At 38.1% G+C, this 21,840-nt stretch overlaps 2 protein-coding genes and 1 long non-coding RNA gene across 4 annotated transcripts in view; 1 reads left to right on the forward strand and 2 right to left on the reverse strand.

Annotated features, from left to right (window-relative positions):
* Positions 1-421: 421 nt before the first annotated feature.
* ak9 (adenylate kinase 9) lies at positions 422-12,468 on the reverse strand. The gene is made up of 35 exons (XM_013911187.1): positions 12,376-12,468; positions 11,915-11,978; positions 11,759-11,811; positions 11,551-11,647; positions 11,278-11,390; positions 10,937-11,107; positions 10,116-10,232; positions 9,698-9,772; positions 9,503-9,604; positions 9,200-9,339; positions 8,792-9,111; positions 8,188-8,306; positions 7,772-7,907; positions 7,539-7,629; positions 7,369-7,433; positions 7,220-7,279; positions 6,671-6,868; positions 6,326-6,462; positions 5,962-6,165; positions 5,595-5,870; positions 5,382-5,500; positions 4,907-5,126; positions 4,692-4,760; positions 4,396-4,608; positions 4,032-4,250; positions 3,648-3,864; positions 3,355-3,556; positions 3,029-3,175; positions 2,702-2,919; positions 2,371-2,567; positions 2,072-2,241; positions 1,639-1,737; positions 1,376-1,478; positions 1,166-1,280; positions 422-708 (listed from the first exon to the last, which is right to left on the reverse strand). The coding sequence occupies exons 1-35, from the start codon at positions 12,466-12,468 to the stop codon at positions 494-496; spliced, it is 5,154 nt and encodes a 1,717-aa protein (XP_013766641.1). The 3' UTR covers positions 422-493.
* Positions 11,782-12,853, reverse strand: LOC106456230 (uncharacterized). Of its 2 annotated transcripts, none has more exons than XR_001290388.1 (4): positions 12,615-12,853; positions 12,376-12,473; positions 11,915-11,978; positions 11,782-11,811 (listed from the first exon to the last, which is right to left on the reverse strand). It is a non-coding gene; the product is annotated as an uncharacterized LOC106456230 (long non-coding RNA). The 2 variants fall into 2 exon arrangements; XR_001290389.1 differs by having other exon boundaries at positions 12,609-12,853.
* Positions 12,854-12,957: 104 nt separating this feature from the next.
* The window catches only part of fig4a (FIG4 phosphoinositide 5-phosphatase a), a 52,101-nt gene continuing 43,218 nt past the window's right edge, over positions 12,958-21,840 (forward strand). The window contains exons 1-5 of the mRNA XM_005734444.2: positions 12,958-13,163; positions 13,314-13,427; positions 15,762-15,860; positions 16,885-17,008; positions 21,512-21,668. Of these exons, the coding sequence (XP_005734501.1) occupies positions 13,365-13,427; positions 15,762-15,860; positions 16,885-17,008; positions 21,512-21,668 (443 nt within the window). The 5' untranslated portion in view covers positions 12,958-13,163; positions 13,314-13,364. The remainder of the gene's footprint in view (positions 13,164-13,313; positions 13,428-15,761; positions 15,861-16,884; positions 17,009-21,511; positions 21,669-21,840) is intronic.

Consider the following 21,840-nt stretch of genomic DNA (forward strand, 5'->3'; position numbering starts at 1 on the left):
CTTCACTACCTTCAGGTCTACAAAACCATCAAGGCCTCTTCTCATCCAAGCCACCATCTGTTCACTCTGTTGCATTCTGGAAGTATCAAAGTACTGAACTCTGTCTCATGACAAGGTGCACTACCACCACTCGGAACACCCTGTGTAATATTACTAAAGACTGTGAAACAGATATTCATATGTGTGTCAAACCCATTTCTGACTAAAACTGGATAAGAAAAGAACCTTAATAAAGTATACACGATCGTTGTTGAATGTTAAATTTATTTCAATCCAGGAAAAAGAAAATTAAATGCTTATGAAATGAATGAAATGTGTATGGTGAAAGTTACTGGTAAATAATGATACAGACAAAAGAGCTTTTATAATTAAAGATACAGTCTTTGGAAACATAAAAGAAAGAAGTCAATGTAATTTTTTTAAATGTAATTGTATTGCAGACTCAGATTACCACATCACGTTAAGTACAATGACAATGCTGTAGTCAAAAGTACTAATCAAGCTGTACGCCATTAGCTCCAGGCAAGTCGCTCAAGGCCAAAAACCTGTTCAGCTTGAACTCAAAGTCAATCGGGCGTTCACTGGGAGGCCTGTAGTTCCCCTTCATTACAGTGCTCAGGTAGGGGATGAGCATGCAGTTCTCTTCAAATGAGGCCAGCTTCTTTTTGTACATCTGGCGAATGGAGTCTGTACTCCTGTGGTTGAAAGCTATAACAATGTAAAATTGGAATTATTACTTAAGTAGGAAAAAACACATGAACAAGTTCAGTGCTGGAAGCATATAACAAGTCTTAAAAGGTGAATGAGATACATTGTACATAGTAAACTTTGATAGGAAAACATTTCAGAATGAGGTAAAGCAGCACATAAAATCTTTACTTTAAACTTAAAGTAAAGAGCGATCGTGGCTCAAGAGTTGAGAGTTCGCCTTGTAATCGGAAGGTTGCCGGTTCGAGCCCCAGCTCCAACACGCTCGGTCGTTGTGTCCCTGGCCATCACCAGTATGTGAATGTGTGTGTGAATGGGTGGATGACTGGATGTGTAAAGCACTTTGGGGTCCTTAGAGACCAGTAAAGCGCTAAATAAATACAGACCATTTACCATTTTAATCATCCTAATATTTCTCATAATATATTAAATAAAGGTTTAAATATAACGTTCCTACCTTTCAAATACAAGGCCACATAACTGAGAGCTGATCTCTTTAAACTGAGATAAGGATGCTTTGGTTTGAGACACCCGGCAGCTGTCATTGCCTTGATCACTGCTTCTGCCACACCCTAAAAAATACAATGTGGTTGATGGATGTACTTTTAAAAATCTCAGCAGACAGGACGATACTGCAATATTTTCCATGTGATACAGAGTTTCTGACCTGCTCCAGGTAGCCCAGCGTTGGAAGGGAGGTGAGATGCACAGGTTCAGAAAGGGGAGGAACTTTAATGGGCAGCTTTTGGGCCCAGTAGGTTTCAGGAGTCCTTAAATAAATAATTTCACATTTCAGTGAATAGACCAAAGGTTTACACACCACCCACTTTCTTTATAAGTGTAGCTCAAAGTAGTTTGTAAAAAAGTGAAGTGAAAAAAGAAAACATTAAAAAAAGGCATACGTTTTTCAAATATAGAAAGAAATAACACCTCATGAACTTGTCCCGTTTCTCCTTGGTCTCAAAAATATAAATTCGTTCTCTGTACTCCACAGCATATTCCATCTTTCCTCGAACCAGAGCTTCGTACCTAAGAACAAATAAGACTTCCATGTGAAAAAAATGTCACAGAAGACATAGTCAATAATTCTGACATACTGTGATGGAATAAAGTATTTAGATTTTAAATGCTACAAAAAAGAGAAGATCCTTAGGATCTTATGTATGTCTATCTGACACCACAAAGTCAGAATCACAAAGAAATATGTTTGCCAACTTTCTTTTTCCTTCTTTCTTTCTTTCTTTCTTTCTTTCTTTCTTTCTTTCTTTCTTTCTTTCTTTCTTTCTTTCTTTCTTTCTTTCTTTCTTTTTTTTTTTTTTAGCATTTTGAAGCATATTTCTCAGTGACACAGTGGATAATGTACCTCTGCTTTCCATCCAGGTAAGTAACGGGACAGAAGCCCTTCATCTCAACTTGCCGTGGAAACCTGTTCTTCACCTGTATCTCAGTCAGCTTCCTTGGCAGGAGGTGGGGTTTTGGGAGGGTGTGCGGGCAGCCAGGTGTGACAAATTGATCAGGAGTAGACAGGAACATCTGTGATTGAGAGAGCAAGATAACAACTTCCAGTTCCAGTTTTTAGGTTTGAATGCCTTCCCATACTCATTTGGGCATTTACCTATGAATCTTGCAATTAATTTATGGGGGAACTTCCAAGAAACTGACCTCTAAATGGTTTTCATCACACATCTTGAAATAATGTCCCCTGTACTCAGCCGCATGAGTCAATGCTGCAGTTTCTGAGATGTCCACCAGGTGGTAATGTAGGGCCATGCAGACAGGGCAGTACTGGCCAAACTCTCCAAGTCGGCAGTCAAACTCCTTGGGTGTGATGCACAGCTTGTTGATGCAGGCTGCTTGCCCTGGTTAAATCATCATGCGTGGAGTTAAGAGGTTCAACATTTAGGCGCATGTAAAACATTTAGCCCATGAGTTTGACAGCATCTTGAGGGGATTTCTGGTGAAATAAACCAGCTTAAACTCTTCTTGAACTTACCCTTCTGTATCCTGTCCAGGTAAGTTTGAATATATTTCATGCTGGTGCTGACCTCTTTTATCATTCTGTCCCAGATCCACCATTTGCTCTTGAGGCCATTGAGAAGCAAGCAGTTTTGATATTGTTGTTGGAAGTGATGCCTCACATGCACCACCTCCTTCTTGTAGCAGGAATTACGAATGTGTAGGATCTCAGAGCTATCGTGCGTCAAGTGAGGCCTAAAGTGTAAGAACAAAGGAAACACAAGAAGATTATAATTTTTGCAATTATAATCAGCTGTCAGACCTAAAATCTGTCATTATATTTATAAGTTCTGTGTTCTCTGACTTGTTGGGCTTCATCTTGTCTGCAAGACCTCTCTTCAGCACCTCCACTATGTCCAGCTCTAGCTCAACTACTATCATGGGGATGATGCTCTGAGACCCCATCAGTTCTGCCTGCTTAAGGGTCATTGGAAACCCATCAAGCACATATCTGAAATACCAGAAATATCATAGTATATTAGATACACACTAAACCAACAAAAATAGAGTAAATTATACAGTCTTGACTTAAAAAAAACAAAATCCATGCCAAAGATTAAGTTCGGATCGCACCTAGCATTGAGTTTTGCTAAGTATTAACACATACATGTGATAAACCCTTTGTCTTACCCTTGCATGCTACAGACTGAGTTCATCAGTGCCACCTCCAGACACTGAATGGCCAGTTCATCAGGCACAACAAGGCCCTGTAAGAGATACTCTTTCATCTGAATAGCCAGATCGGTGTTCCCCTGAGTGTCAAGCACCATACGCATAACGCTACCAATGGACAGCTGAGCCAAGCCATATTTCTGAGAAAAAATTTGTGCCACTGAGGAAGCAGAAATACAAAAAGTAAAATAAAAGAAATGAACATAGTAAAAAATGTAATAAAGTTCATTTTTAACTATCTTGTATCTTACCGGTGGTCTTTCCAGATTTTGGAGGTCCAGTCACTGCTATTTTAATAGGAAGTGACGTGGTGGGCTTGGGCTGCCGCAGGTACTTTAAGGGGTTGAGCATAAATGTGTTACAGTTCTCCTTAGATGCAAAGAAGTAGATATACTGATGGAACAGCAGGAGGTATGTTGTGTTGAAAGGCCACTTCAGAGGCTGGATCAGGTCTCTTTCTTTGTGTAGCTACAGGTTGGAAATGGATGAAAAAAATGTTAAAGTATACTTTATGAAGGACATTTTACATATTTGTTTTTTCTGTCAACATTTCAGCTTAAAACAAAGGAGTAATTATATTTAAATATTTCTTGGAACTATTGGAAGCACAGCTGACGTTCCTAAACCCTGCCTACCTTGATGGGGTCCAGGAAGCCAAAGGCACTGAAGAACTTAAAAGAGGAGAGCAGCAGTTTGCATGCCAGGCTGTAGGGGATGGGGTGGCATTTTTGGAAGAGTGACTCCCTGTTGGTCAACAAGGGTTTGATTTTCTTGAGCAGCTGACACTGAACAATGCGTAGTTTGCGAGACGCATTGATGACCATTCTGGGTATATTGTGTTCACCTAGGAGTTCCTAACAATAGAACAACATATAGCAGCATATATAAGATCCAACTAGTTTTATTGTAAAATACAAATATTTTAAAGTAAAGTCTTGTTGTGAATATGAAATACAAGTAGAATTGATCAGGGCTCATTTTTGTTTTGTGTATATGTACCATCACAGAACTAAGGTTGGTCTCTTGTGTCACAAAACGCTCTTTTATTCCTATCTCCAGCCTGTTGGTAGCTAGTTCCTCAGTCTCCTCATTCTCGATGTCTTCCTCATCCTCTTCTGTAGGAAATTCCTCCTCCAGCAGGGCCTCAATCATCTCCTCTATGTCTGCAGTTTCATGCTCTTCATCATCTTTTGTGCCATCTTGAAAACTGAGCTGTTTTGTTTGCAAATACAGAAAGAAAGAAGACGTTTGAATCAAATGCAGATGTGATAATTCGGGTTACCTCTTTTGCTTACCTCTTTTTTAGTTGCCTTTAAATCTTGCTCTGCCATGAGTTCAGCTTTTCTCTTGGAAATATCCTCCTCCTGAATTACAAAATTACCATGAATGTTTCAGATCCAAGAAATGAATTTATCCTAATTTGTCAAGACAGACAGCAAGACTAATGTTTCCTGGCAGAAAAATAACACAGTTACTAAAACTGGGACCTAAGTATCACTTATTTTTTTACCCGTTTTTTTTTACGCAGGTCATGAAGGAGTTTCAGCTGTGCTTCACGTTTGTTTCGACGCTCACGCCAAATCTCCAGGTACTGTGGCAACAGACGACTCTGGACATCCTCAACATCCACTTCCATCATTACCACAACGTCAGGGAAAAACTTTTGCTCAAACATGTACTGCACCTCATTCAGATCAATAGGAAAGCCCTCCAAAATAAAACCTGTAGACCTAGAACATAGATGATCTTAAGTTAAAGAACAATATCTCTTGTAAGGTGACCAAAACTCTCAAAGAGACCTTGATGGGAAGTTACCGATCTAAAGTTCATTGTGTATAAAGCTACTCCAGCAAATTTACATTTAGAAAAAGCTAAAAACTAGATGTTTACCCCTTTTTTTTTTTTTACGCGATTTGCGCTGAAAAAGACAGCAAATAGGCAGAAAACAAGAAGAGGCAGGAAACATCCAGTTTTGTAATAGTTACTTGTATGGTTCATGTTTCCAGTATGGTGCAATAGTCATGTCCAGAATCTTTGGATTCAGAGGATCTCCATCAGATAGGTAGGCTTTGATGGCCATTTCATCCTCAGTCAGTTCTTCTTGCTAAAGTTACAGAAAAGCACATACACAGAAATTCAAAACCTGAAATGAAATATCATAACAAACAGTGCTAGAATGAAACTGTGTTGAAGCTGACCTCCGTCTCATTCATGCTAACATAGGGATCCTCTGACTCCTTCTCGTCCTCCGCCCTGGCTTCCATTATTTTGGCATCCAAGTCTTCAGAATCATCTTGTAAGAGCACTAACTCATCAGCATCAGGTATCCACATCTTTGTCTTGGCCATTATGAGCATTTGGAGCTGCTCTCTGAACTGGATATGGAAGAGTCCAAGCTGCTGTGCAAGCCACTTCCCATTAGTCGTCTTGCCTGAGCCTCCGCTGCCGAGCAAAAAGATCCGCAGAGCAGGAGGCTTGGATGGAAAAACATGACAAAGAGCCAGTGAGGACACTTTTGTTCAGAACTACAGCATATGACTTTCTCTTTTCATGTTAAGGTTATACCTTGAGAGGCTCAGTGTGTGCAACAAATTGATCAGGATTTTGAAGAAATGATTCCCTGGCTTCTAAGCTGGAGAAGTAGTAGGTCTTCTCACGATACTTAGCTGCAATTTCATCGGTACAGGGTCGCAGGACATTATGGTCTTTTAAGACAACAGGGCAGAAATGCTGGGTGTCACCTAAGAATCTGTTGGTCGTGGTGTCTCCCTGCATTCATTAAGAAGATAAGATAGACATACTTCAATGGATTGCTTGCCTTACTAATATTTGTCAAGAAAGCAGTAAGTTCTCTGTTCTCTTTCTACAATTTTAAATAGCGCTGTAAACATATGGATATTAAAGCTGAAAGACTCCTTAGTTTACTGACTTCATCTCTTTCCCCTAGGGAATAATCATCATCACTGCCTTCCTCTGTTCTCTCCAGCTGAGCTAAGGCCTCTATATCTTCTGCGTCTTTTTCCATGTCCTCCTCTGATAACTCCCAGGACACATACTGAAAGGGTTCTGAAGATCACACATGAGAGCTAAAGATTAGATTGGAACTTTTTAGCAGAATATCACATGATATATCACTCGTTAGTTCACCATTTATTTATTCCAATCCATTACCAGTAAAATAACATAATATTTGTCTCAGTATTTTTTTGTGTGTGTCTGGCGCAAATTTGTTTCTAAGACAACAGTGATTTGGTCTGCATAGCTTTACACTCACTGTCCATCTGCTGGATCATCTCTTGAAGCAGGTTCTCTGGGCTTTTCCTGCCAATCTCCAGGGTACAGTGGGTTACCATTAAACCAGACTGCATTTTCTCCCATTCACCCACAAACTGTCGTAACTGCAGTTTATACTCGTTCATCTCGGGGCTATCTGCATAGCCCAACTCTGAATCATCATGTACTACCACTGCTGCTTGGACCACACAAAGAGAGTGTGAACGAGAGAGAGTTAGAGAAAGAATGCTAATGATACTTCAGTGGTGCTCACAAACAGTACAAATACAACATATAAATTAGTTAGCACATTCAAAAATGTATCTGTGATTTTAATTGAAAATTGGAGTTTTTATTGGGCAGCATAGCCATTTCAGCGCACGCCCAAATTCAGAGAGTCATGAGAGTCAAACCCCAGGAAATCCTGACAATGACTGACTGACCTGAATATGCACCTTATACTAGTTTCTCTCTTTAGTCAATTTGCATTTTTGATCTGAGAAAAACAAACCAAACAAAACAAAACAGCATGTTCTTGTTGTAACTTTACCTTCTTTTTGTACTGCATTTGGATTTGCAGAGCTGGTGGTGTTCAATTCCTTAGGATCTTCTGAAAATAAAAAAGAATGTAATAAAAATTATACTGATTGAATGGTATATGTTCAAGGGTAGTATATAAAAAAAAACCAAAACCAGCACCATGAGCTTCTCCCATAACTGTCTTCATATTTGATTGCCCCTCTGATTCTTGCTCCTCTTGGTTTCTAAAATGGAGAGAATTAAGGCACAAAAACAAAAGTTGCAACAAAAATCTAACTCAGAAACATACAAAGAAAAAAAATTCACAACATCATTTCATGTGCACTTACGAGAGCTCTATCGCCTGAGACTGTTCATCCTCTAACTTCTTTACAGTGTTCTTTACACTTTCTTTATTCATCTCATAAAGTCTTCTCAAAACTGCTCAATGAAAAAATGTATTAATGGAAATGTAAAAAGCACCAAAGTGTATGCGTAAACACTGAAGGGCATTTCAAACCAAATTGTTGCAAATTATAAATGCAAATTTATATGTTTAATCTTTTCTATTTGTGCCTCATACCCTGGTGTCCATCGCTGTCTGTGAGACAGAAGAAGACCTCTGGCAGAAGTCCAGCTTGCTGTAAGGCATCCATCTGGGAAAGGTTCTTGGGAAAGTTGTCAAGCACCCACCCAGTCTTGCCCTCCACCTCTTCAATCTATAACATCAAACTTTTTATCAGGTAAGTTATATTTACTTTATGCATGTGTCTGTCTAAGTGTCGTGTCCCTGTATGCGTGATTTAGTGTTGGGTGTTGTGCGATGTAAGTCAATGATTTTATACAAATAAAAAAAATCTAACAATGCCAAACAAAGTTGCAGAAAAATCCTGTTGTGTGTCATTAATCATTCAAATATATGAACGTGTATGCATGCTAACTGCTTAAGACTGGGAAGTCGGTGTAAATCTCCCACCTGGGTTTAAATCTTTAACGTACCTCTTTTATACGCTTCTCTAGGATCTCAGCATACAAGCCAAAATAAGTAGTACTCGATTGCTTTGCTTGCTGCACAGCACTGAGTACCATGGCTTGCACCAGTGGATGATCCTCTGTCACTTAAAAACAACAGAACAAATAAGATCCTCTTTCATACAAATATACTGTTGTTCAGTATGCTTCAAAATGTTAGAACAACATAACACAACAACAACCAGAATATTGTTTAATTATGTCCTGATATGTTAAACCATGAAACTGAAAGAGGGTGCACTTTCCTTTTCACATATCTATGATACATATGGTTTATAAGAAAGTATTTTCACATCTTACCTTCACATTAATTCTGTGTATGACATTATCAGTCACTTGTTCAGCAATAGGTACAAATATTGCTTTATATCATACAGTTTGTTGGAGGACTATTACATACATATATATAGAAGCTACACTCTTAATAGTATATAGTGCTCAGACAAGTTATTATGCCATGGTACATGGCATTACTGTTATTGCAAAAACATATTATTGTCAGTCACAGTTTATCAAATGTAATTCTACATGTGATTATAGAAAAAAAAAATACCAACAAAGTTCAGCTTACCTGAATTTTGTCCATCTTCCTTCATCTTCATTTTGATTTTGTCTATAGCAGCCTGTGTTGTCTCCTCTTTAATTTTATTAATCCTCTCCTCTTTAGCCTTGACCAAAACTGGCTGCAACAGTTCCTCCATGTCAATTACCGCTGTGTTATAGTGCTGAGCTAGAAGTTTACATAAGGTGGTCTTCCCTGCAAGGGAAGGCCCAATGATTGAAATCTTGCAGGGTAACCTCGGCATTGGAGGTAACAGGTAAGGGCGAGGGTTTGTGACAAATTTATGGTGTGCCTCCGCTGACGAAAGGATGTACAGTTTGTCCTGGAATCTGTACAATGAATGAGAGTTGTTTAACATTTTCACATAGCTACTCAATAGAATCCTCATCTGGAAACAGTTTTTAAAAGACTGCTCACCCCACACTAAATTGTGGCTTGCCAGGAATGACCTTGCCCTCTTTCAAAGCAACAGGGCAAGTTCTGCCCCAGCGGCTCCTTCTCCACCTAAAGCCAGGGACCATAATCCTGTAAGAGGACATAATTCTCAGTAGGTCCTCCTGAAAAAGATATGGTTTCAATATTAAAGCAAGTCCAGTCTTAATTCTTAGGATCAGGATTATTGGGATGGTTGTAGTACACATGTTATTCAAAATACAAGTATTTTGTACATGTTCCCATTCACTGATTGTGTTTTGAAATAAAATGTGAAGACTTCCAGACCGTGCTAACGTCCTCTGGCATTTCCTCATCCTCAGTCTGGTGGAGGAGGACTGGAACGGGGACGCGATTTATAGCCAAAGTTTCGAGACGCGACATAACAGACTAGAAGTACAAAATGTCAAAAAACACACCTTACAGAGACAACACTTCTGGAAAACACCAATACTATTTGTTGAAGTTTTTTTTAGTCTTTACCAAGTGCCACTCTTCTGTTGAATTATTTCCATCCAACTCCAAAAGGTAGAGAGGGTTGTGGTTTGCCATGTAGTCCTGAAAAAATATCAATTAATATACTTTTCATTCTGTGTTTTTCTTTTGTAATTTATTCTTTTAATAACAATAAATATTAATACAGTATATAGTTTGTCTGTAGTTAAATTTCAAAAGCCCTTAAGTACTGCCTTTTGAGTCAAAAAAATCTGGGATGTTCACTGCCTTATGATATAAACATACTGGTTAAGCAAAAACAGCATCTCCCAAGTAAATTCAAATACAAGGTTTAAAGGAATTATGAAATTTTATTCAAGATTTTTTTAAATAACACAACAAACTACATTTTTGGTGTGTCAGTAGTGGGTGACTTTGATGACAGGTCTAGGTCTGGGCAACTCACCTCCAGTGGTCTAAGCATGTTATCCTTGTACATGTTAATTCGAACAAAAGCATTTTTAGCCAAATACTCTGGTGTCCACACCATTCTGTCATTGGTATCCTTTGAGAGTTCCTTTTCCTAAGGAAAAAAAAAATACTAGTATGGAACTCAAAGCTTGGCAGTTTTTTCTTTGCTATGATAACAACTGATCACCTGGGGAATAAAAGGTTAGCTAAAATAAAAACAGCCCCCTAAAAATGCAAAACTGAAATCCAAACATGTACGGAACTAGGAAGGTGCTAAAAATATTAATCGTCTAAGAATTGCTGGATAAAATTCTGATTAGCATTCAACACCCTTAAATCTTACAGTTAAGACTGAAACTAGATCAATAGCTTTATTTCACTAGGCAATAAATACATAGGTAAACATGGCAAAGCTTATAATATTTATGCTCCTACACCAAGACATGAGTACAACTGCTTCTGGGTATTGCTTCTGGTACTTTAGGCTAGTTTGCTCAGCGCTATCATGACAGCAAGGATAGCAAGTCCTATACCTGCAGACTGACATCATTTTCTCTTATTTACTCAAGAAATGCAGTGGCTCTGTCATTCAAATCTGACCAGCTGGGATTGGGGAGGCAGAGGATTTTAAAGGCAGTGATTTCTGTCAGTTTGTTTTGGTTGATACAATGAAATAAGAGGAAAAGCAGCAAAACAGCAGTCATTGGATTATATTTGTTACAAGCATCAAAACAAAAGGAGGGGGAGAACTAAAAGAGCTATGATTATGCATATTACATGATCAAGTGACAACACTTATTTTCCCTTAAGTAATACCTGCTCCTCCACATCCTCCACATCCTCTGCATCCTCTGCATCCTGTTCCTTGCTCTTCTTCTCCTTGTTATACACCTCTTCACGCTGCCACTGATCCCTGTTGTAAAACTGCCCTGTCTCTGGGTCCTGCTTCAGACCAGATAGCCTCTGGACAAGGTCCTTGTCTGGACACTGGTGAAAAGTAAAAGTATTTAATTTATAATCAATTCAGTAAAATCCTGACAGATCTTTTTCATAAATGAACTTAAAGAGATATTAGATTAAAAAATTACGACATTAAACTATGCAAAAGAAAAAAAATCAAATGCAATGGACAACTCCAAATAGAGAATGACAGTAACCTTGATGTTAATGATAATATCAGGCGTTAGCTTGAGGTTTTTGATCAGTTCAATCTGCTCATTAATCTTCAGATGCTCTTCTGACATGAACGGCAGGCAGCTCAGTACATAACCTGTATCAAAAACATGTGAATTACAAAACAGTGCAGAGCTTATCATATTGCTTATCGTCTAACCTATCAGTCATCTTATTTTCATCTGCAAAGAACATTTGGTGACTGAAAAGTTTGTTTTGCATGCATAGCCATAATTAAATGACGTCTTATTTATTACCATAGTGCTCCACATCTGGCGAGTTAAGCCTGGCAAGAATCAGCTTCAGCACCACATTCTCTGGTACACTTCTTCCCTCAGATAAGATGTCCAAAAGCTATATTCAACAGAATGCAACTCAGAGTTTCTAATGACTATAAAAGCATAAAGAAAACACATCACAGGAACAAAGGGCTTCCTTTCAAATGATACAGAAAATTTTACTTACCTCCAGGCCCTCTTTTGTTTCATTTTTTATGTGTGTGTTGAGAAGATTGGTATCTGAAAGATGTGAAAACTCATCTACATACACATCTCGAATTGGTAAAAATATTTTTTTTATGAAAAAGTTTTTTTTTATATGAAGGCATAAAAGGGTACTCACCATCAATAAGGATACACCTCCAGGACTCTGCAATTTTTTTGGCCAAGGTGGATTTGCCAACACCCTGCCAAGAAGTGGAATATAGAGGAATTGAAGCATTAGAAAAAAATATTTGCTAGTGTTTGGGTATGCACTTGTTGAGCTTTGGTGGGGACTCTCTGCATGATTTTGTTTGTGATTGTGGAGTGCAGCTTAAGACATGGAAAATTCTATAGTAGTTGTGTCCAGGAATTTTAAGTATAGCCTAAACATTTTACACTTGATGATCTACTAAACGTCATAATGTGTTTTATAACTGCATGGCATTCATGGTCTTTCCTCTTTGTTTATATATACATATCTGATTCACTGACAGATAGTACTGTGCATACTGTCTTTTGGACTTAAACACAACTACAAAGGTATATACGTAACCTAGCTAAATTTCACTTTATATTCACTTATATATATATATAGATTACCGGTCTTCCAACGATGATAAAGCAGGTGGGCTTAGCAAGAAGTCTCTCTCTTTCGGCTTCATCTTCAATTAAGTTGTCTACTAAAGTAGCCATTCAAACTTTGTGAACACAGAAATTATAAAAGTCAAATAATCATTCAAGCAATCAGTTTTATAGCTTGAATGTGTAGTTTACATAATCTGACAAATATGTAAAATATTATTATTATCATATTTTACTTCAATGTTACTTACAGTTACCTTTGCGAGTGTCTGTATTTTCTTTTATCTGCTAATACCCTTTTTAGCGCAGTTGTTCACTAGCGTTACAATAACCTAGCTATCCATATACGGTTACCATGACAACTTGCAAACTAAAGGGCTGGCTGAAGGTTTCTTAATACCTAGTTAATGCTACCTTTAGAGTTTGAGGGTTGAAATAGCGTTTATAAATTAATTAATTGAATTATTTATTTATCATACTCAAGAGCAGTTATAAACGTTTAAAGCCGCTGCAAATTCAAATGCAAAGATAGTAAACCCATGTATCAATCGCATTTTCAGTCCTTCGAGCTTTTTGACTTTGCGAGGCACCGTACGACCCGACAAGCGAAGTCATTCATGACAGTCACCTGACTAAAACAAATTCAACTCCAACATGCTAACGGGATACACTGGGCAGAGTACAGATGCATTTTAACTGTTGTTAAGTGAAGCGTTTACAGTATTTGTTGCGACTGCATGGGGAGATGTATATTGTCATCAATGAAGACCATTTGTGGTTAATCATACAAGCTAAGTGGATGAATGGTGAGTGATGCTAGCTAGGAAGTACTGAGGGAAAAAAGTAAGCTATATACATGAACACATTTGTTAAATATGCTGGCTCGTCATTTTGTGTCTTATAATGTGAAGAAATGAATGTAACAACATTCATTTCTTTTCACTTTCGCTTTGTAGCTCCTCTGTAGCCTCTTCCAGACTGACTGTTGAACAATTCAAGAATAGAAAATGCCTCAATCAGCGGCTATCATCGGTGGGATCCAGCGACTGGTTCTGTACGAGACCAGAGCAGTAAGTCTTTACATGAGCTCTTAATGTCACCATTTCTTCATAAAGTCCAATTCACCTGGGCAGTTTACAACTACACGCGATGACAGTTCTTTAAACTGCGCCGTTTCTCCATTTTGCTAAGCTTCCTTAAGGAGTTTTCAGGAATAGTACATTCAAAACTCTTTAGATGGTGGTTGTTTTTTGTTGTGTCGTGTTGTTGTGCTGTGCACGCCGCTTCAGTAGTGTTGAGGTCCGGTCTTTTTGACGAGGCCTATTTATGACTGATGGTGTTCAGTTGTGTGTGTTTTCTATCTAGGGTCAAGTGAGTGTGTCAGGTGTTTGTGGGATTTTTTTCCCCCTGTTTCTTAAGGACGCGACTTTCAGATATAGTCTTCTGCTGTAGATATTTTTTAGGTCTGTCAGTTCTTCTTTTGTTCAGTTTCCTCAATTATTTTAAGCCACACTGCACAGCTCTTTAGCAATCATGTTGTTTGTGCAAAAATAGCTTGACTGGAATAAAATACTATCTTATATTTTGCATTTTTTCAAGGTTTGGTTAAAGAAATTGAAATAAATTGTGTGTTTTGTGACAGAATGCAACAGTATTGATGTGCCTAAAGATACAATTTAAAATGGGCTCTTTACTAAGTTGTCTGTTATATGTAAATAATTCATTCCTTGAGTTAAGTGCTTTTTCTATGCTTGAATGATTCATAGGTCAAGTGGCTTAACAGACAAAAAAAATCTCCAGAAAATAGACTGAAAATGAGTGAAAAAGCAGCTGATGTCTAGAGAAGAACTTTAATTTGTACATTAAAACCTGGAGAACTATTGCTCAAGAAGATTTTTAAAAATTACATGTTTTCATCTGCTTAGAAGGAAAACAAATAAGGGGTGGCTGAAGACTTTCAGACAAGACCATACTTAAGACATATGTGCTTAATGGGGAAATGCTCAAAGGTTCATAAAATGATATTGCTCAATTTTTGTGTACATAAATGTCACAAACTTGATATATATTCAGGACAATCACTGTCTTTGAAGTACCATGATAACGACACTGTGGCACAACTGTTCATTTAAGACAGCCAAAACCTATTACCTATTACCTTTTTTTAAAAATTTTTTTTATTAAAGTGCTCTCTAGTCTTTGGTTCAAGAGTTCTATAGTTGATCTGGGAAAATGTTTGGGACACTAGTGTACACGCTACATGTACACTAGATGGCAGCAAAAGCTGCAGGTGACTATATGAAACCTCAGGACCTGACATCCATGAGGTCAGTAAAGAGCATGTGTGTGATAATTATCTGGGCATTTAATTGGTGAATTAGATTTTGGCAGTTAAAATTAGTTTTCTTTAGCTTTTTTTTTTTTTTTTTTTTTAAATATTAGATGTATGTCCTTGAGAGGTAGAGTGTCTATGCTACTTTCTTTGCTGCGTATTCTAATAGTATCATGTTTTCAATTGTCGCTGCATTTCACCAGCTGTGGTCATGCTTGGTTTAAATGTGTGCTTAAACTGGGTTTCGGTTTGCTGTTCCCATTTGCTACAAATATTTAGACACTAAGGCAAGTAAACATTTGTCTTATTTGATTTATAATTTCTTATTGAACCTCTGCTGAACAGTGCACGTGCAGGCTTTCTGTTACAGACAAAGAGGGTTAAATTAGATACTGGAAAAGGTGGAACAGGAAAAAAAAATGCTTTAATGGTTGCTGAGTGTGCTGATACAGGATGTTCCAATTTAACACTCTTTAGTGGACTGAAATTTTTGGGCCATTTTGCAACCCTGAATGAGAAGAGTAATGACCTAAAAGAAAGAAAGAAAGATGCAAGGAAGACACACATCTTGACAAAAAGAACATTGTAAAAATGTAACTTGTGATGAAATATGTGCTGTGCCTGCATGTGCTCTGCACTGTATGCACTCTTATTTCAATCTGTGTTTTTAAGATATCGCCTTTAGTTGAATACATACTTGAGTGTAATTTCACAAATTTCAGACACACTGATTCTTACTCGGACTGTGGAAATAAAATGTTTTATTATAGGAAAAAAAGAAATTCAAGTTTGACTTCAACAGTGGTGCTGCAATGCAGGAATCTGACTTGTCATTGGATTGATTCTATGTCTATTAAATACATATCTGCTCTTGGTTGAAGTCTGAATTGGTCCCAAGTCAACATCATCCAGGACAAAGCTGCAGTCCACAAAGTTAGAAGACTGTATGCAAGATTCCCTCTATGCATTTATCACCACATGCAGCTGTGAAAGGTTAAGGTTGCAAAGACTCTTCTGATAATAGGCTCCAAATGCATTGCAGCACTCACTTGACTTGTCATTTTATTTTCAGAGGTATTTTTTGGTTGGGAGCAATCATGCACAGACCAAACATCGAGTCCTAAAGATTGACCGCACAGAACCCAAGGACCTCGTTATAATTGACGATAAGGTAAGTGACGACTTTCCACGAGTTAAATTTTAATGTATATTCTTATGTAATACACAAGAAACATGCCTAAGGGGGAAATTGTGCAATCACTCAGCTGATGTGAAGTGTGCTGCTGATGAGAGTTTGGCTGCGTTCACACCCTTTTCTTATTACCAGGATCTATGAGCTGGTTTTTGATTTGTTTGTTTGTGTTGTGGGTAATTATCCTTCTGATGCAATTATTATGAAGCATCCATTAATAAATATTCATCACCCAACAGTCTCATTCCAAAAGATATTAAAATGACATCAGAAAACTGTGTGTTTTCAATTTTATTGGCATTGTGTAGTATTGTACTTGGATGCATGGATAATTTAATGAGTTGCTAGGGAGGTTTTAAAGCTAGAAATACTCCCTCATCTTTTAGTTTTTACATAAGAAGTGAAGACAGTGGAATAAAAGACTTTGATAGAAGTCCTAAATTAATTTTTTCCCCACAAGATAACAGAATGAGAATTATTGCAATCTATAGAATCATGCACTTAAAACAAATGCAGTAGCATACAGCACACAGTACATTACTACGTTTCTCTTTGGGGTCTGTGCCAATTGTAAAGCTTATTATGTAAATGAGATGGGGTTTTTTTTGTAGATGAAATGCACGCAAAGCTACTCTTTAGTCATTTAACATTTCAGAACCAATGCAGAAAGCAGCCGATCTATTTTCAGACTAATTGCCTCACTGGCAGTCAATCTAATCCCTTTTGTAGAAATTTTGGGCATTGATTAAACAGGGACTGTTATTCATTTACCTGCTATTGCACAGAAAATAAAGAAGTCTTAATAGTTCTGACTGAAGCCATTAGTCACCCGCAAGCAGCACATTTAAGTCACTTTTGTCACAACACAGCTTTATATATTTTAGTGTTGATTTTTAGATGGAAATCAGATAGGATTATGTGGCTAATTAATAAACTAAACTTTATAAACACTTCATCTAATGTGTATTTAATACCGTACATGCATGCATGTGTGTGTTTCCAGCATGTGTATAACCAGCAAGAGGTAAGGGAGTTGCTGGGCCGCCTGGACCTGGGCAACCGGACTAAGATTAGTCAGAAGGGTTCCTCTGGCCTGTCCAGGACTGTCTCAGCTTTTGGCATTGTGGGTGAGTACATTTCCTCCACTCAATGGCAAAGCAACAGTCATTGCAGTTCAGAATAATGTGAGAATCTACCTCATCTCCAAAGTCTGCAGTTGGGTGTGTTGGCCTAGTTTTTCCATTATTACTGCAAAATAAAAGAACACCTGGGAGTCTTTTGCAAACCACTGTAATAGTTCACAGCTTTTTCACGTGTTTTCTGCCATTATGTTTTTTAACATGTGTAACACGTTGTACAAAAAGATCCGGCCCCCAAATGTTATTAATTTGCAATTTTTTCAATAGTGGCTATGTTTAAAAAGATAAAATAGAATTATGCAACACTTGATTGTGTTACCGACCACTACTAACTCTTTAACACCTTTATGAATGTTTAATTGGGTACAAAAATGAAAAACCACAGAAAGAAGGTCCTGAGCTTAATTCCACCATCAGGCCGTGGTCTTTCTGTGTGGAGTTTGCATGTTCTCCCCGTGTTTGCGTGGGTTCTCCCCGTGTTTGCGTGGGTTCTCCCCGTGTTTGCGTGGGTTCTCCCCGTGTTTGCGTGGGTTCTCCCCGTGTTTGCGTGGGTTCTCCCCAGGTACTCTGGCTTCCTCCCACAGTGCAAAAACATGCAGTAGTAGGTTAATTGGTCAATCTAAATTGCCCATAGGTGTGAATCTGTGAGTGCGAATGGTTGTCTGTGTCTCTGTGTGTTGGCCCTGCGACAGACTGGCGACCTGTCCAGGGTGTACCCCGCCTCTCGCCCTATGACAGCTGGGATAGGCTCCAGCACCCCCCGCAACCCTGGAAAGGATAAGCGGAAGCGAATGGATGGATGGTTGGATGGATATTTTACTTCAGCTATCTGAGACAGTAAAAGCACATCTGTGTTTTGTACGTTGCCCTAAAGACCTGATTACAATCCTAAACTGACTTTTTTTCCCTTATAAGCAGTTTTTTATTTTTAATTTTTGTTCCAAATAAACTACCTAGTGAGCTAGCTATCGATCATCATTTTTCACCTCAAATACCATCATATCATTGTACCCATAATGACAAAGTAAAATAAGTTTGTTTGAAACTCTTGCAATTGGGGAAAAAAAATAAAATAAAACAAAAAGCAAAAATATAGAATGCATATAAATATTCACTCTTTGCCATCACAATCATCATGTTTTCCCTGATCATCTGTCAGATGTTTCTACATTTTGATTGGAGTCCACTTAAATTCAATTAACTGGACATTATTTAGAAAGTCACACACCTGTCTATATAAGGTCCAAATGGCTGACAATGTCAGAGCACAAAACAAGCCACAAGGTCCAAGAAATTGTCTGACATCTGAGTCAAGAGTTTATCGAGGCACAGACCTGGGGAAGTGTACAGAAACATTGCTGCAGCATTGAAGGTCCCAGTGAGCACCGTGCCCTCCATCATTATATATGGAAGAGGTTTGGAGGACTCTTCCTAGAGCTTACTGCCCGGCCAGTCTGAGTGATCAGGGTAAAACGGCCTTACTCAAGGAGGTCATCAAGAACCTGATGGTCACTCTGACAGAGCTCCAGCATTTCTCTGTGGAGAGAGGAGAACCTTCCAGAAAGACAGTCAGACCAGTCAGATCTGTGTGGTTGAGTGGCTAGACAGAAGCCACTCTTCAGTGAAAGACACATGACAGCCCACCTGGATTTTGCCAAATGGCACTTGAAGAACTCTCAGACTGTGAGAAACAAAATTATGTAGTCCAATGAAACAAAGATTGAGCGTCATGTCTGGAGGAAACCAGGCACCACTCATCACCTGCCCAATACCATCCCTACAGTTAGCCATGGTGGTGCTGTGGGGGTGTTTTGCTGCAGTCAGGGTGGAGGGAAAGATGAACAAGAGATCTGAAAATGACTGTGCATTGATGCTCAACCTGGACCGTGAGAGGTTCTGCAAAGAAGAATGGGAGAAACAACCCAAACATAAGTGTGCTAAACTTGTAGCATCATATTCAAAAAGACTTGAGGGTATAATTGCTGCCAACTTCAACAAAGTAGTTCTGTGGACATTTCCACAGCAGGTTAGTCGGTCACCCTGACACAGACAGTTGTTTGTCGTCTGCTTGAATAATATAGATACTCCGCCAACCCCCAACCCCAGTGACATCTTTGTTCACAAGCCATCATTTTGCTATTATGTAATAAAAGTGTGATGTAGCCATGTAGGGTACAAGGTGTATTCTAAGAGGCCTTTTGCCCGGTAGCTTTCTTATTACAGTACAAAATGAATATGATTAGCGTAAGTATATTTTTATTCGCAGGTTTTGTCAGTCTGACCCATCTCCTCCAGGAAGAAGGACAGTACCGGTATACTCATACAGGAACTCATAAGTGTTATTTAATCTTACACAGGGTTATTGCTTCTCAGTCATCATGCAGAAAAAAAATACAAAAACCTTTGATAATGTAGACACACTAGCACACCATTACTTTGAATTTGTCACGTGAATGTTCATGAGTGAAACAGAACTTCTTATTTCAAAGGTTTTACCTGATTAGTTTATGAAACGGAATATTTTTGGTTAACTTCAACTGCAGCGTTTTGCAGATTAAGTACAAGCCACTTCAAAGTATAACTTTAAGAGTCCTTAGTGTGTGTGTGTGTGTGTATATGTGTAGTATGTATGTTGCACTTACCAATTCAACACATTTTCTTTTTCACTCAACTTGGATGTCAGGCCACTTTCTAGTTTGAAGTAACAAATTATTAAAGTGAGCTAAAGTTAATTAACTTGTGACAAATTCACTAACTAATCATATAACTAATTACATACCACTACTTAGGCGGCATCATTTGCCATTGTTGGTTATCATTTGTCATTGATCAGTTATTTTAGATTTTAGCTCAGGTTGTGTTTGTCTTCAAGTGAGAAGAAATCTGTTACACTACAAGTGAAGTGGGAAACTGTTCAGTGGGATTCTCAATATACAGTGGCTTGCCCCCTTGAACTTTTCCACATTTTGTCACATTACAGCCACAAACATGAATCACTTTTATTGGAATTCCACATTGTCTTGAACAGTGCTCCGTGGGATGTTCAAGTCTTGGGAAATCTTTTAGTAGCCCAAGCCTGCTTTAAATTTCTCAATAACTTTATCCCTGACCTGTCTGGTGTCTAAATCTAATCGAGAATCTGTGGCAAGATCTGAAAACTGCTGTTCACAAACGCTGTCCATCTAATCTGACTGAGCTGGAGCTGTTTTGCAAAGAAGAATGGGCAAGGATTTCAGTCTCTAGATGTGCAAAGCTAGTAGAGACACACCCTAAAAGACTGGCAGCTGTAATTGCAGCAAAAGGTGGTTCTACAAAGTATTGACTCAGGGGGCCGAATAATTACGCACACCCCACATTTCAGATATTTATTTGTAAAAAAGGTTTGGAATCATGTATGATTTTTCTTTCCACTTCTCACCTGTACACCACTTTGTGTTGGTCTTTCACGTGGAATTCCAATAAAATTGATTCATGTTTGTGGCTGTAATGTGACAAAATGTGGAAAAGTTCAAGGGGCCCGAATACTTTAGCAAGCCACTGTAAGAACTGTATAAACTGAAAAAAATGAATTGATATCCAATTAAGTTAAATAACACTAATTAATCAAAATATTTACATAGTGAAATTATGACTTTATGCATCACAATGTCATATACAAATAAATATATATCTTTGACTGCTATCAGTGCTATTGAGCCATATTTTCCTTTATCAGTTTTACTCTTTGTAAATATGTGGAATAAGAGTAGGAATTTGTATAAGATGTTTGATTTTAGCAGGGCAGCAGCCGGTGTTGTTTATACCTGAAAATATTTTTTAGCTTTCCTGTCTTCTCGCCACTGTTCTAGCTACATAAAGCTACTAAAAATATTAAAAATGTATCTTTAAAGCTACAGGTTAGGTGGAAGATGGTGTCTCTTGTTTTTGAAAAATCCTTCTGAAACCGCAGGAGACATTATACAACTGTTCTTGAGGGCTGAGTAGCACTCTTGGCCGTGTGTCTGTATTGTGATCCTCAATTCATCCATTAACAAATTAGTTCTAGTAATAGTTTTATAATGAAGGGGAGGTATATTTCTAGCAGACACACTTACATAAACTGTGTTTATCTTTGTAAGATATTATTAAAAACATACAGACATTGTCTGCATTATTTTCGAAATGTCACAGATGGAAAAATAGCTCGTATGATGCTGAAAGCAAATCATTGACTGTGTTTGCATGATGTTTTCTGGGTCAAAATTTCAAAGCGTAAATGGAGCAAATTACATGGTTAATATTGTCAAATATGACACACATACATTCACTATCCACCTCCGCAAGTGGAGCTATTCACTTGTTTGTCCTGTCAAAACTGTAGCGGATTTGCTGGCAACAATAAAGTTGACCTACAAATCAACTTGTTTTGAGCCACACTACATGTTGCTGGAAAGGAAATTCCATTTGATGAGATTGTTGTAAAAGATTTAAAACTTGTCTTCTTTTTGCCAGGATTTGTGCGTTTCCTAGAGGGGTACTACATCGTGTTGATCACGAAGCGCAGAAAGATGGCTGATATTGGGGGCCACTCCATCTACAAAATTGAAGACACCACTATGATCTACATTCCCAATGACTCAGTCAGAGTTACACACCCCGATGAAGCAAGGTATTGTGTTACTCTGTCTCCCATTTATTACCTTGAGGCCACTCTATTTAAGTACATTACTGTATGATTGTATTAATTTTGAGTATGGAAATTTTCAGAAATAACAAAATATCTTGAAATGCATTTGTAGCAAAAAAAACAACAACAACAACAACAAAACGCTTTCTCTCTT

The sequence above is a fragment of the Pundamilia nyererei genome, unplaced genomic scaffold, assembly GCF_000239375.1.
Source record: "Pundamilia nyererei isolate P.nyererei 1_Seehausen unplaced genomic scaffold, PunNye1.0 scaffold00058, whole genome shotgun sequence".
Classification (NCBI taxonomy): Eukaryota; Metazoa; Chordata; class Actinopteri; order Cichliformes; family Cichlidae; genus Pundamilia; species Pundamilia nyererei.